The sequence below is a fragment of the Thermobia domestica genome, chromosome 6 (assembly GCF_964235325.1).
Source record: "Thermobia domestica chromosome 6, izTheDome1.hap1.1, whole genome shotgun sequence".
In the NCBI taxonomy this organism is placed as follows: domain Eukaryota; kingdom Metazoa; phylum Arthropoda; class Insecta; order Zygentoma; family Lepismatidae; genus Thermobia; species Thermobia domestica.
In genome coordinates, this window is record NC_137459.1 from 96,627,071 (window position 1) to 96,644,160 (window position 17,090).

Below are 17,090 nucleotides of genomic sequence, written 5' to 3' on the forward strand. Positions count from 1 at the left end.
GAAATTCAAATTAATGCTCCGGCCAGTGGCACCGATATTGTGGAGTGGGTTCAGACCTCCTTTCAACAGATGTTGGATTATTTATTGGAAAACGTCGACGAATCATCGATGGTTGGATTATCGATTTTATCCCACGATGAGAAGAACAAGCCATTTTATCTATCTTTCCGGCATGCAAGTAATTTGACACTGGAGACTTTATGGGCATCCTTTGATCGCATCCTTCAAAGTAACGATAGTTTTCTCATGAACGAACCGTTCATTGTCCATTTTCATCATGTGGATGTGCCCCGTGGATTTGGATTGGTGCGTCGAGGTCTTTTATCAAACGACGAATTATTAAAACGCAAGAAAGGCATTCTACGAGTAAAAAACACCGACAAGAAATGTTTAGCGTATGCAATTGTGATTGCTATTGGTTTAAAGAAATATAAGGATACGAACAAGAAACTGTACAGACAATACCAGGACCAGAGCAAGTGTGTTGTTATTCCAGCCGTACATGAACTTTTGTCCAGATCATCAGTGAATTTAGATCATGGGGGATCCGTGGAAGAATTACGACAATTGCAACGCTACTTGACAAATTATAAACTTACCGTGTACACCAGCTTTTCCGGAGAAGATATTCTGTATGAAGGGCCTGGTGGCGAAGACAAAATTCCAATCAATTTAATGTGCATCAATTCTCATTATGACATCATCACGTCATTAACGTCTGTTTTTTCTACCAACTACTATTGTGCTGCATGCCACAAAAAATATGATCATCGTAATGCACACGTCAAGAACTGTTCGGCCATGTGTGAAAAATGTTTGCAGAAACCGCCATGCAGTAAGACCAATACGGAGAAGCAGTGCCTAGAATGCAATCGTGAATTTTATGGTGAAACATGCTATACAAATCATCTGACTGTACCATACCATAAAGGCCAACCAATATGCAAGATGGTGAAACAGTGTGCCAAATGTCTACGCATTTATTCGTTTGTCCATACAGGGGAAAGAAAACATGATTGTACTGATTATTTTTGTAATGTGTGCCATAAACATGTTACGTCTACCCACCAATGCTACATGAAGCCTGATACGACTCAATTAAAACCTGGAGTTCCATCAGTGTTACATGCCAAGAAAGCTATGATTGTCTTCTATGATATCGAAGCCACACAGGATACTTTCTTCGATGAAGACACGTTCATTCATAAGCCCAATTTACTGGTGGCCCAACAAGTATGTTACAACTGTGTTCAAGATGAGGATATACATCATCCGTGTGAAGTTTGTGGACAGCGAGAACATATTTTTCAAGATGATCCGATCAATGCCTTTCTTGCGTATTTACGTCAACCACGACCCAACATCAAACTTATTGTATCTTTGGCACATAACTGTAAGGGATATGATGGTCATTTTATTCTTAAATCTTTAGTGGAAGAACATGAATTGAAACCTACTTTGATCTTGAACGGAGCAAAAATTTTAAGCATGAAAGTGAATCACTTATCGTTTATTGACTCCTTAAATTTCATGCCAATGGCTTTAAGTAAATTATCCAAGGCATTTCATTTACCAGCGACCAAAGGATATTTTCCACACTTTTTTAATACTGCTGCAAATCAAACGTATGTGGGAAAATTACCGGACATCCATTATTATGGTGCAGATGAAATGAAAGTGGATGAACGAGAAAAATTCATGACATGGTATAACGAACACCAGAACGATACGTTTATTTTCCAAAAAGAATTGGTGAACTATTGTATCCAGGACGTCAACGTACTTCGATTGGCTTGTATATCTTTCATGACCACTTTTGAACAAGAAACTCACGTCAATCCTTTCCTGGAGGCTATCACTTTGGCGAGTGCGTGCAATTTAGTATTTCGACGAAATTTCTTAAAACCTAATACTATTAGCATTCTCCCTGCACGTGGATACTGTCACAGAAACAATCAGTCACGGATTGCTTTGCAGTGGCTTGCCTACATGGAGGAAAAAGAGGGTCATTCAATTCAACATGCTGCGAGAGGAAAAGAAGTTTATGTTGCTGGTTTTCATCTGGACGGTTACTACAAAGATCCTGACACTAAAGAGAAACACGTGTATGAATTTGAAGGGTGCAGATTCCACGGCTGTCCTCTATGTGTCCCTACAGGCCGTGATCAACCCATTTATGAGAACTCCGAAGAAACAATGAACTATCGCTACGAGAGAACACAGCGTAAAATGAAGTTATTACGATCCATGGGATATAAAGTACATGAAATGTGGGAATGTGAATTTCGTCAAGTGTTAAAATCCAATCCAGCATTGGCCTCTTCTTTAAGCACACATCCTTATACTAATAAGACACCATTAAATCCAAGAGACAGCTTCTATGGTGGCCGTGTTAATGCCATTAAATTGTACCACGTCGCAAATGAAAATGAAGGCGAAGAAATAAAATTCTTGGATATCGTCTCCCTGTATCCTTATGTGAATAAATGTGGACGGTATCCAATAGGGCATCCACGAATATATCTACAGGGAGATCCAGAAATGCCCGACATTCAAACTGTCAACGGATTGGTCAAGTTGAAGATCTTGCCTAGCAGAAATGTGTTTCATCCAGTGCTGCCATTTCGTTCAAATAAGAAGTTGTTGTTTCCACTTTGTGCTGCCTGTGCCACAGCATTAAATCAAGATTCTGAATGTACACATTCGGACAGTGAACGAAGCCTAACAGGAACATGGGTGTCCTATGAAATTCAAAAAGCCATTGAACTTGGGTATCAAGTCATTGAAATTTACGAAATTTGGGATTACGACATCACCGTATATGATCCAGAAACCAAGACTGGCGGATTATTCAGCGAATACATTAACACATTTTTGAAATCTAAGCTGGAAGCTTCTGGATGGCCTGCCAATTGCGTCACCGAAGAAGAAAAGCAGCAGTATATTCAAGTGGTACAACAACGGGAAGGCATAACTTTAGATGCAGCAAATATAATGACAAATTCAGCACGTCGTAGTCTTGCAAAACTCTGTTTGAATGCCTTCTGGGGACGACTCGCTATAAGAGACAATTTCAGCCAAACGACCATCATTAACGACCCCAAAAGAACTGTATCAGAAATTAACTGCTCCAGATATAAAAGTCAACCAAATTTTACCTGTTAACGATTCGATGTTATACCTTTATTGGCAGTATGAAGATGATGTTCCAGTACAAAATCACAATGCTAATGTTGTCCTTGGAGCATTTACAACGTGTCAAGCTCGTCTGGAACTCTACAAATATTTAGAACTGCTGCAAGAAAGAGTACTATATTTCGATACAGATTCCGTAATATTCACGCAGCGACCATCACAGCCCACAATAGAACCAGAAGTATTTCTTGGTTCAATGTCAAATGAACTGGAATCAATTGGACCAAAAGCATACATTAAAAAATTCGTGTCTGGTGGCCCAAAACAGTACGCCTTGGAAATCTACAACCCCGACACGAAATCAACCAGTTATGTATGCAAAATTCGTGGATTCACACTCAATTATACTGCAAGTCAAAAGCTAAATTTTAACAGTCTGGAGCAAATGATCATAAATCAATCGAATGAAAAAATCTCCATTAGCACGCCGCACAAAATTTACAGAACCCACGATCATCATCTTGTCACAAAACCTGAAGAAAAGAAGTACAGTTTCAACTATAAAAAACGCCGATTAATACCAGACACATACGAGACATTGCCCTATGGGTATAAAAAAGCCAGAACAGAATAACAGCCATATTTTTCCCTAATCCCACCAACATCACCTCCCAAAGACGGGGCAAAGAATCAACGCAACACGGGACATGCTTCAACGAGGCCACAGCGGAAAAACAAAACTCAGATGACATCACCTTGCAGAAACCCGTGGAGAAAAAAAAAAGGAATTCAGGTACGTCACATTTGCGTTTCTTTTCTCACCTCACTCTCTCTTGATCAGTTAGTTCGATGTTAATAATCTGTTTTTCTTCTTTCACAGGAAACAAAATAAATATTACCATGTATATTCATATGTTTTATTTTCTCTTTACAGAATTTGTACCCGTCACGGACACGTCTTCCTTTGAAGAAAAAAGAAATTCTGTATTCTATTTCACATGCTAAAATAAATGTACAAAAACATGATTCTGTGTTTTTATTTCACATCCTAAAATCAAATTCTTTTTCCTGTACTGCGATTTCAATTTCTTTTTTCTGAATCAGTTTACCGATAAAATAAATCAATGTTTTACGAAAAAAAAAATCAAACTAAATTTTTGTTTCAAAAAATTTTTAGTGTACGAAAAAAAAAACTGATTCAGAAAATTTTTGTGTACGAAAAAAAAAAATGTTTTCAGAAAAATTTTTTGTGTACGAAAACAAAATTCTGTTTCAGAAATTTTTTTGTGTGTACAAAACAAAAACTGTTTCAGAAAAATTTTTATGTACAAACAAAATTCTGTTTCAGAAAAAAATTTTTATGTACAAACAAAATTCTGTTTCAGAAAAATTTTTGTGTACAAAACAAAAATCAGTTTTCGTCACGAAACTGCTCCGACTAAATGAATCGATTCATTCTGATAGTGTTGGCAACACTGGAAAAATTTCGGTAAGTATCGCTCAGACCCTGAGTTACAGCGAACACAACTAGATTCGAACCAGCAACCTTACATGTCTGATTCATCTCTAAATACAGCCAACTAAACAATAAGATTATGTGTATACGTCAATGCTTTGCACTGAGTCAACAAGGTTTTCTTCAAGGTCAAAGTTGCACACGAAGTAAAAAAGATGACAACGCAGATCTTCTATCTTTCTATTTGAAACATAAACCTAGTATAAACTGCTCGCACTGAAATGTGTAATGTAACATAATCTGCTCGTCTTCTTTTCATACGCGAAACTGTTCGCACTGAATGGAGTACGGCGGCTCAGCGCTTCAATCCACAACGAAGTAAGTTCATGTTTCCTCCTATCATTTTTTCATCATCGTTTCAAGGGGACGTTAAACTCAACATTTCTTAAAACTAACACAAAAAAATCGAACTCGGGACCATGACATAGTAATCAACAAACTCAACTTCTCAATCGAGTATGGTGACTCAGCTCTTATTTCTGATGTGTGAGATCTCTGCTTCAATCCGCAAGCAAGTAAGTTTATGATGTTTTCTCATTTCTCATCATCGTTTCAAGTGGGACGTTAAATTTTTCTAACACTAGCACCAAGAATCAAACTCGGGACCATTGCATAGTAATCAACACACGTGTACGATGGCTCAGTGCTTGTCTCTCTACTGTATGAGGTCACTGCTTCAATCCTCAGTCAAGTAAGTTCATGTTTCGTCCTATCATCTCTCACCGTTTTCGCGGGGGACGTTAAATTCAACATTTCCAAGAATCAAACTCGGGACGATTGCAAGGTTCACTCCTAAAGCGGAACAAAATGCACCCTAAAAGGGAACGAGGTGGACCACCCAAATTTTGTAGTAATATATATTAGGGTCCAGTACTATGATACCAAATGTTTAAATTTGGCAATTTCTAAAAACTTAAGGGGCGGGCCAAGGTACCATTCCCGGGGGTGCACATATGTACTTATGTTTCATAATAGGGAATGGACTCCTATACATGGTCATATAACCATATAAGGTAATAGGATCTCATCCAAGGAAATGAATTAGGTCAAAAACCAAACACGTGGTACAACGTAATGCTTACGTTTATATTTTGGCAATTTTGTACCCCTAAAAGGGAACGAGATAGACCACCGAAATTTATAGTGATCTATATTAGGGTTCTATACTATTATACCAAATGTTTAAATTGGGCAATTTCTAAAATTTAAGGGGTGGGCCAAGGCACTCCTGCCGGGGTGCACAAATGTACCTACGTCTTACAATAGGAAATAAACACCTGTATACACCCATATAAGGTAATAGGACCTCATCCAAGGGAATAAAATAACCAAAAACCAAACACGTGGTTGTACTAAAATTTGGCAATTTTGTACCCCTAAAAGGGAACGAAGTGGACCACCCAAATTTATTATAATACATGTTAGGGTCCCGTACTATAATACCAAATATATAAAATGAGCAATTTCCAAAATTTAAGGGGTGGGCCAAAAGTACCCCTCCCGGGGTGCACAAATATACCCATATCTTATGAAAGGTAATGGACCCCTATACATGACCATATAACTATATATATAGAATAATAACCTCATCAAAGGGGATAAAATCGACCAAAAACCAAACACGTGGTACTACGTATTGCTTACGTTTATATTTTGGCAATTTTGTACCCCTAGAAGGGAACGAGGTGGACCACCCAAATTTATCATAATACATATTAGGGTCCTGTACTATAATACCCAATGTTTAAATTGGGCAATTTCCAAAATTGAAGGGGTGGGCCAAAGTACCCCTCCCAAAAATTTCAAGGGGTGCATTAATATACCCATGTCTTATAAAAGGGAATGAATCCCTGTATACGCCCATATAACCATATAGGGTAATAATACCTCATCCAAGGGGATAAATTAGGTCAAAAACCTCCGAAATTTGAATTTTTGGCAATTTTTTACCCATGAAAGGGAACGACATAGACACCCAATACTGATAGAGGTACATACTGTGGTCCTAGGCTACCACACCCAATTTTTAGATTTGGCAATTTCCAAAATTTAAGGGGGGTGGTCCTATGTACCCCTGCCAAAATCTAGAGGGGTGGTCCTAAGTACCCCTAGGTCATTGACACGGGCCAGGGACCATGGGTCCTGGGGGTGGTCCTATGTACCCCTGCCAAATTTTAGGGGGTGGGCCATGGTACCCCTAGGTCATTGACCCCGGGCCAGGGACCATGGGTCCTAAGGCAGGGACCCAGGGGCCAAAAAGTGAGGCCAAGTCACCCCATTACTACTATGTTGTTTACCCGAGAGCAAAGACTTTTAATTGTTGGACATTATTTTGTGAGTGAATATTCTTATGCACGTGTTGCAGACGAATTTCGTATGAATCAGTCAAAATGAGCGGTCTCATGTGTGTAAATGCCTAACAATTTAACCATTACGAAATTAATCGCCCGTTTTAGAGAACACAGATCTGTTGCAGACAAGTATAGAACCGGGAGACCGCCCATTTTGACTGGTGCTAAAGTGGCTGAGGTTAAAATTGTGATGTAGCGTTCGTCCTCAAAAAGCTTGCGGACTCTCAGATTTCATACGGAAGTGATAAGACAGAAATGAAGAGGTCACACCTTCGTGCATTTCATGTTCGTAGTAAAGCGCAGTGTACTATAGGAGGTTTCTTTCATTTGTTGACAACCAGGGAATTCCAGAGGCTGACCGTGTTCTCTTTATTGGTGAGGCGTGCTTTCACTTTAGTGGCTACGTGAACAGTCAAAACTCTCAAATTTGGTCAACTGAAAATACTCACGTGTTACACAAACCCCCTTACACTCTCAGAAAATTGAAGTTTGGCGTGTCGTATCAAGTCGCCGTATAGTGAGCCCCATAATCTTTGAAATTACAGTGAACAGTGTTGTGCACCAAGATATCATTGCGCTTCTTGATAAGGTTGAAGGTGATTGCTGGTACCAGCAGGACAGTGTTACACGTAATACATCTAACTACATTACACATCTCTTGTGCGAGATTTTTGGCAAGCGTATCATCTCTAAAGGATTATGACTCCCACAATCACACGATTTAAAGTCCCATCATTTCTTCCTGTAGGGTTACCTTAAAGGTCTGTAACAACAGGTCACATATATATGAGGAACTAAAGATGAACATAACAAATGAGATTAACAACATCAGAGTACACGTGCTCTAAGTGACCTCCTATACGGTAAAACGAGTTCGTACTTGCATTAATGAACGGGGCAGCTATTCTGAGCATATGTTGTGGAAATAAATAATACTATATCAAATAATATTGAGTAATATTGCTTAATGTTGTCATTTTAATGTGCGCGGATCATCCGTTATTTATTTATGAAATATGAAGAAAATCGTTTGAGCTATTACAAAAAAAAAAAAAAAAAAAAAAAGTCCAAAAAGGAATTCAACCTCACAAGTAAACTATTCCTTGTTATTAAGTAAGTACTTGTACATATTAACAGTTGTATGAAACCAACAGTTTGATCCTGATGTTACACTAGTAGCCCTACGCTCGTAAACATAAAAAATAAATTACCTACCTTGTGCAGAAGTGCTCTGACAGTGGAAATGATCATATTATAAAGTCCTCTTTCATATGCAATCACTCATTTTAATCATAAAATTATCATTTCAGCGACGAACTATTATTGTAAATCTACACCAAATCCACAAGCATTTCTTGCATGCCAAGCACAATATAATTTAGTAACTATACAATATGAGCATAGATATACATACTATACAATATATGAGCATAGATATGCATACTATACAATATATAAACTACAGACAGTTGTTACCATTCAGCTTTAGAACAGTGCAACATTTAACAATCTTTATCGGCAAGCTCCCACTAAAAACTGTACCCAGATTTAAATTATTTTTGTGTAACCGCAAGTTAGATGGTAGGCAAACTAAAAGAAAAAGCTAGTTAAATGTAATCAATTAGAACTTTTAATTAAGCACGGTTTTAGCCAGTAAAAAACAGTGAGCTGAAGGCTTCGAGGGAACTAGTTCAACCAGAATGTAAACTTTAATACTTATCATTTTTATAAGACACTAGCATGTATTACCCGCTTCGCTCGGTTGAAATGAAAATTTAAATGCATAACTCGGTATCTCATTCTGAAATATGCTGTTTTCGTTTTTAATTGCATCGATTTAAACGGCATCGGAAAGATCATTGATCATCTCGTACACCCCGAAAACCATGGATTCGACACTAATATTGGTCATTTTCGATCATTTTATTATCTCCCCCTCTCCCAAGTTGCGGGGCTGAATTTTGTTTTAAACGGGATCGGAAGTGCCACCGGTGATCTCAGCGACCCCATAAACTATGGGTTCGACACTAATAGGGTTATTTTTGATCAGTTTTATGTATTTCCCTTCCCCCTCCCCTAAGATGTTGGGCTGAATTTGGATTTAAACAACATCAGAAGTGTCACTGTTCATCTCGGCGACCCCATGAACTATATATTCAACACTAATATCGGTATTTTTGACCATTTGTATATATATATATTCTTCATGTTGCATTCCATGGCATCGGAAGTGGCACCGTTCATCTAAGCGACCCCAAAAATGTGGATTAAGCACTAATATCGGTCATTTTCGATCATTTTATTATCTCTCCCTCTCCCAAGTTGCGGGCTTGAATTTGAACTTAAACAGGTTCGAAAGTATCACTGTTCATCTAAACGACCCAGAAAACTATAAATGCGACACTGATAGTAGTCATTTTCGATCATTTATATATATATATATATATATATATATATATATATATATATATATATATATCTTTCTCCCCCTCCTCCAAGTGGCGGGGCTGATTTTGGATTTAAAAAGGATCGGAAATGTCACTGTTCATCTGAGAGATCCCGAAAAGTATGGATTAGACACTAATATTGGTCATTTTTTATCATTATTATATATAGCCCCCTCCTCCGTGCTGCGGCACACGGCATCAGAATTGTCACTGTTAATCTCAGCTACTCCTAAAACTAAGGATTCGACACTAATATTAATCATTTTCCATCATTTTTAAATGTTTATCCCCTTCCCCTACGTTGTACCTCCCCCTCCCAACCATCAGGGCTGAACTTGGATTGAAACAGCATCAAAAGTGTCACCGTTTCTCTCATCGACCCCGAAAACTATGGATTCAACACTAATATAGGTCATTTTTGATCATTTTTAAGTTTCTCTTCTCCCCTCGTTGCATCGTCAAAGTGAATAGCCTAAAGTAAACCCTGCCCCTAAACTCTTGTACGTTGAAAATTTGAATGAGATTGGTCGGGTGGTTCAAGAGTGATGACGTCACAAAGGCAGTCATTTTTTTTACATATATCTCTCCCCTAGGTTGGCTCGTCAAATGATAAAAAACACCCAAGGCCCGACTCTCATGTATGTTGAAAATTTGATCGAGATTGGTTGGGTGTTTCAAAAGTTATTACGTTTTATTAGTTTTTATATATACGTCCCCCTCCCCTCCCCTACGATCTACCATTAAAGTGAAATTACAGAAGTGTTTCCAGATCCGAACCTCGTATATCTTGAAAATTTGATTGAGATCGGTCGGATGGTTCAAGAGTTATTAAGTTACAAATATAGTCACTTTCAGTCTTATATAAATTGATTTTTATATATCTCCCCCTCCTCCTCCTCCCCTACGTTGTTCCGTCAAATTTAAATCATAAAAACGATCCCAGGCTTGAACCTCATTTATGTTGAAAATTTTGTAAAGATCAGTAGAGTGGTTCAGGAGTTTTAAAGTTTTATTTATTTTTTATACCCCTCTCCTTCAACCTACCATCAAAGTGAATAGCCTAAAACCAGCCCAGTCTCAAACCTCATCCATGTTACAAATTTAATCGACATCGATCGGGTGGTTCAGGAGGTTTAGAGTCACAAACATAGTGATTTTCAATTTTACATATATAGATTATTGTTATACTGATATTCATCAATATTTAATTGTTTTTCGTCGAGAAATATAATATAATATAATATAATATATATATATATATATATATATATATATATATATATATATATATTTAAAAATTTACATAAATATTGTAATAAACAAACCAACTTCTGCAAAGTTTCGCGAATACCAATTTGAAACTTACCTTGCACAAAAGTAGAATACAGCAGTTCAGCTTGTTGGCATTTAGGAAGAAGTCTCATAATATCGAACGTAAATGGAATGTAGTGTATCCTTTGCTGAGGTAGTTTTGAAGTGTGTGATTCAGAATCTCTGAAATACACGTACATGCATTCAATCAGAACAACGAATGAAAGGATATTTCAAAGTTTATATTATTATATAACATGCTTCAGAAACCACATGTGGAAACAAATCTAAAACTCGAATACATGTTTAATCCGGTAACCTAAGTGCTGAACAAAAGAATTACAAGAGCACAAGATCTGATCTCCCGTTTAGAAATCTGACAGTGAGTAATTGCATTCTGTTTCTGAATGAACATATGTATCTTAGGACAATAAAATCGCACAGCGATTCAGCATTGCAAATACTAAATAAAATAAATCCAAATAGAAACATTTCAAAACTTTGGAAAACACTAAATAAAACATTCTAAAAAACTGCATTGAACTACCTAGTTTTAGCCTGTTCTAACTTTAACTGTTCTAACCACAGCTAAATAAATAAATAAATAAATAAATAAATAATGCAATGTAATGTTGACTGACCAGAAGATCGATTGGGAATTATTACCCAATGTTTCGAATATTACCCGATATACCGAATTATTTCGATACCTATTATGTTATGACAAATTTTAGCTATATTTATTTTATTTTGGAACTGTTTTCCATTTATTTGTTATATATATTCAAATGTCTTTTAAGAGATGAATTCTTCTCAACTATTCTACACTTAGGATAGTACAATTCTATGGGATTTAATTCTAACCTTGATACAGACATGAAAGAAGCTATTTTACTTCTTTTAATTGTGGCATATATATTTTGAAGTAGTAATTCTTGCTTTACACTACTGTTCATGATTCCACACATAAAATATTGTCAGTACATTTACAGCTTCAAGATATTCTACGGAATTACAAACTTCTGTATATTCTAGCCACAATCCTTGCTAATCTATTGGTATCTATCAAGGCAAGTTTGCTATGGCTGACTGGAAAATGATTTGCAAGACTTAATTTACTACAGCATTTTTTCTTAACACCAATACGTGAAAATACTCTGATGCATATGGATGTTAATATGATGGTCAATTTCCGGCTTAAGAGTGAGAATGTAAATTTGAAATTAACAAACAATAGCTTGTAACTTAACTTTTCCGTCTAAATGTTGATTTGCGTATGCTTTTTCATATATAATTATTTTCTATTCATAAAATTGCATCAAAAAACAGGGGTGTAGCCAAGGGGGGCCCATCGGGGCCAGGCCCCCCAAATGGTTTCCTGGCCCCCCCAAATGACCAGCTTTTAAAACATCATAGTAAAATTATCTAGCTTCATTCATTTAAAAGGAACAAAGTTTATTGACAATTAATAATTTATGGTAAAATAGTATGGAGAAATATTGTCTTTCCATACCGATCGACAAATAGTATAGTATCTCTTCCTTACACCAATCGAAAAATAGGATACTTTTTTGTGACAGCAGATTACACAATTTACTGCGATTTATATTTGACAGTTTGAAGACAAACGTTTTAACAAGGTACTACAAATACAGCCATAAAACAAAGGTACTAAACTGATTTGTAAGTACAGTATATTTTTGTATGCTTTAACAAGTGTGTTAAAAGGCATAGAGGATGGAAAATTTGGTGAGAAACAATGCTTTTATTCAATTTGGATTTCATTCGCTCTCTCTATTATTTCTACTCAGTGTAATAAAATAATTATGTTTTGTTAGTCACGAATAATAAATAAATATTTTTGTCAGGAAACCGTAAAGAAATTAAGTGAAATTTCAAAGAAAATTAATCTTGTGTAGATAGGGCTTAAATTTAAATATAAAGGTAACCAAGAAAAGTTTTGTTTTTTTTCACCCACCACCTTCGAACATCGATATGTCACCTAGCCTGGAAGATCAAAAATAGTCCTCATCAACATCGACGACCTTCTGAAAACGTTCTGGAAGGCCATGGAATCAAATGCGGTAGAACTTGGTGGGCTGTGAAACGAAGAAAGTATCAGGTGCATTTTGGACTTTTACTAAAGATTTGAACTGGTGTTCTCTAAGGTGATAATCGGACCAAAGAATGGAACAGGTGATAATCGGACGGTACAATACCCGGGGAATATAGTGGTTGCAATATTGTTTCCCATCCAAGGCGGAAAATGGTGTCCTGAGTCATCCTAGCCACGTGGGATTTAGCGTTGTCCCGTAAACGAGGACCAAATTTGCAATTCAGAAGTGATGGCCTCAGAGTTTTGAGTTTTTGTTGAGCACAGCTCAACTGCTGACACTACACAGTTGCATTGATACTCTGACCAGCTGGTAGCAATTCCCGATGGACGATGCACCAAACGCACAGAAGGACCTCCTTCTGGTACAGTGCTGTTTCGGCTGTTTTGAAATCGGTTCATGGGATGCTAACCAATGATGACGGCGCCGTGGAGCTTCGTATAGGACACACTTTTTATCACATATCAACGCCCTGTCCAGAAATGGCTCCGAAACAGTAAATAAACACAGGCGACTGCCGCGTTGCCTTCTGGCCCGGAGTCAAAGTATGTGAGACCCATCGACCCAACTTGTAGTGCTTCACAAGTTGATGGATGTGCTGCCGAATGGTTTCTCCACACACTGAATTGTAGTCCCAGTTCCTCTTTGTACATGTGTTGGTCTTCTGGCACGTGGTGTCTTCGGGTATTTCGTCATCGTTCTTAAACTTGTTAAACCATCGCTGCAATGTCCGCGTCGTCACGACATCCTCACCAAAGGTCTGGCATATCTTCTGTCCCGCTACAGCGCCGTTTGACCTCCATTTGAACTCGTTCAGCATACATGCTCTTATGACGCTCTGTGGATGTCCCATGTTCCCTCTGTCTTTACGGAAGTTCACGGTGTGTCTGAATTGCCACAACCAGGTAGTATGTTGGATATACCCACACCAACAACTGACGTTCGCCTTATCTCCACTAGCATTCAACTCACGGTGTGAGGTCCAATTGAACACAGACCTCCACGAAAAGGGACAGAACTTTCTTGGTTACCTTTATAGTTATGCACAAAAGTATAGCGTTTGGTCCCGGGTAGTAGTTCTTGATTAAGCATAATAAAAACTATCTTGAATATAATTTATGGATATTATTATTATTATTATTATTATTATTATTATTAATAATAATAATAATAATAATAATAATAATAAGAAGAAGAAGAAGAAGAAGAAGAAAAAGCAGCTAAAATACTGTTTTTAGTTTTCCAGAAGGAAACCAAAATTGTCCTTTCTTTCAGGCCTCAAAAACACTAGCAGTAACACATTGTTTTTGGCTTTGTACCTTGTAGCTGCCCCCCCCTCAAAAACGACGGCCCCCCCTACACAAACCTGCTGGCTACACCCCTGCAAATAAATCAAGCAATATAACTTGCCTACAAGAGCTCGGTCCACCTCCCTGAAGGCTTTGGACAGAGGTTGCTGTTATTGGAGATGCAATTCTCTCACTTTGGCACAAAATACTTAAATGCTCGAAAGCTAGTAAAGACGAAATGCACTCAGCATCAACACTGGACATCTGAAATAAGAAAAGAAAGTGTTTCTATTGAAATACATGAGTAAACAATTAGTATACATTTTCATGTATGATAGGAGGACATTAAACGCTATTTATTTATTTATTTTGAATATAACGTAAGAACTAATTACAGATTTAACAAAGCAATTTAGAGGATTGGACTGTACATATTTGCACGCAAGTTAAAAAAAAATGAACAACAGTAACAATACAATACGCTCACCTGCAGCAATTTTGAAAACACAAAGCTGACAATTGATCTTTAGGAATTCGAAGGAGCCAAGAGCGAAAATCTCGTTATTATTATTATTATTATTATTATTATTATTATTATTATTTTACAACCACATCAAATTTTCCAACAAAGTGGCATAATTCTGTTTTAATTCATTAAAACCCAAGGGAATACTATGGAAAATCGGGAGAATGTAATAAATAGATCGTATACATTCGTAGAATTTTACCAACTGGTGTTTCGACTTCAAAGTACAGGAACTTCTTTTATAACAAGGCAGCAAATACCTTACAGTGACCCCTCGGTATAAGTATACATGTATATAAAATGAAATCCAGCAGCCTTTCGCAAACTCGTCCTAATGTGGACAGAGAAAGTGGCAAGTTACTGATTATGTCAAGTTGGGTTATTCACAACTCATAACAGTTTATTGTATATTATTCTACTGAAAGTTTTCGCACATTATAGGACACACAAAAGTACAACATACCATAAAAAAATTGTTAAAAGTTTTTAAAATAGAAAAACTTACATACAAAACTGAATAAATAACTAGTTCTTTATTGAAAAACATCACGTGATGCTAGACTGTCTCACACGTGTTTCGTCTTTGCTTGTATCTTATAGGTAATATCAGAAATTATTACAAAGTTTGTACAGCTAGCTATTAACAGACCTGTTATTTCGAAGATAATATTCTGGTTGACCGCCAGAAATCATTTGGAGATTTAAAAAATAAATAAATAAATAAGTGGTTGTCGAGTTATACTGTGTGTCAAGATGTCGAGAGTTTAGTTAGCGTGATTCTACTGTACATCATATTCATCATCATCATAGGTATTCTGACAGATCACTTGCCACAGCTGAGAAGCTTCCATGTTTCACGTCCTCTGCAGCGACGCAACTAGGCTAGTTTTCGCCCGAGGCAAGAACTCGCCTTAGCACCCCATCCCCTGAGCAACCAAACCAAAATGCTCCCTGACTACATCTGATATTGGCATCACACAGTAATTCTCCTATTCCATTTTTTCTTCAGTGGTAAAGCTTTATTTCAAAATTGCAGTACATAATTTAATTTTTAATACAAAACATAACAGATTTCATTGCCAAATAATCCGGGAGTAGCATGCTTGACATATTCTTATAGTCTTGTCATAATAACTGCAAAAATGAAATGAAATATTTTTACGTCTCACGGTTATGCCGGTTAGGCTAAAGGAGACAGTGATGATGAGTGATGAATGAAATGGTGGAATGAAGAAAGTGGGGAGAAACGGGAGAACCCCGAGAAAACCCACGCACACGGTGTTTGTCCACCACAAAGTTCACTTGGCGGGGACTGGGATCGAACCAGGGACCCCAAGCACCAGAGGTGAACGCTCTACCACTGATAATAACTGCAAATTACAATATTTTTGGAATTATATCAGGATGTGCATATGTGTAGAATGAATCAAGAGTCTGTTGCTTTAGAATAGAATATTTAATTATGACACATAGTCAAGTTGTTGTCTCGAGAATTATACTTGGACATTTTTGCAAATCTCTTAAATCGATGTAGAACCGTTCCAGGTCAAATCAACACAATTTGAAAATAAAATTTATCTAACCATCTCAGATTGTCGTGAAATTTTGCACAGGGATACTACTGTATTCATATAGACTAAGAAAAATACAAAATTTCAACTTTATATATCGACTGGTATTGAAGATAGGGCTATGTAAAGTTTGAAAAAATGCCCAAAGTAGCATGTTCAATACATTTTGAAATTGTGGAATTAATTTTAAAATATGTACTTCTTGAAAAATTTTGATTTTGATATTGAAAAAAAAATTCTGTATTAACCTCTATGATGTATACTACAGGAAAGTGTGTACAAAAGAACAATTAAACAGGCATGTTTTGGGAACGACATATAAAGAGCACATGTGCTAAAGACAATATAAATGTGTATTTTTAAATTGTCTATTTTGTAATGTGTATTTCTTTTAATTATTTGTATATCTCACTGTTTTGTATTATTATGTATTTCGTTGTCAAAGACAACACAATAATTGGGCCTAGAGCCTGTTGTGTTGTGCTTGAACTAAAATAAAGGAAAGGGCATGAAAAATGCTGTAAATTGACACCTCCTCAACCAGCTTTCTAGCTGAATTAAGTGAGCTACAATTTCAATTTCAAAATACATTGAACATGCTATTTTGGGCATTTTTTCCGAAATTTACATAGCCCTATCTTCAATACTAGTTGATATATAAAGTTGAAATTTGGTAGTTTTCTTAGTCTACCTAGAGGGCATCTATGTACCACATCTCATTAAAATTTAAGATGTTGAGGTTAAGTCACTGTGTTGAATTGATATGGAATAACCCTGTAAGCTAAATGAAAACAGAAAAAAAGTGAAAGTAAAATTTAACTTTGAGGGCT

General features: G+C 36.7%; 1 protein-coding gene across 2 annotated transcripts in view; it reads right to left on the bottom strand.

The window, feature by feature from the left end:
* The window catches only part of LOC145688108 (KICSTOR complex protein SZT2-like), a 373,764-nt gene that overhangs the window by 153,370 nt on the left and 203,304 nt on the right, over window positions 1–17,090 (bottom strand). For both annotated transcript variants that reach the window (XM_081761856.1, XM_081761857.1), the window contains exons 20-21: window positions 14,285–14,427; window positions 10,816–10,943 (exon numbers count right to left, since the gene is read on the bottom strand). In XM_081761856.1, the coding sequence (XP_081617982.1) occupies window positions 10,816–10,943; window positions 14,285–14,427 (271 nt within the window). The remainder of the gene's footprint in view (window positions 1–10,815; window positions 10,944–14,284; window positions 14,428–17,090) is intronic.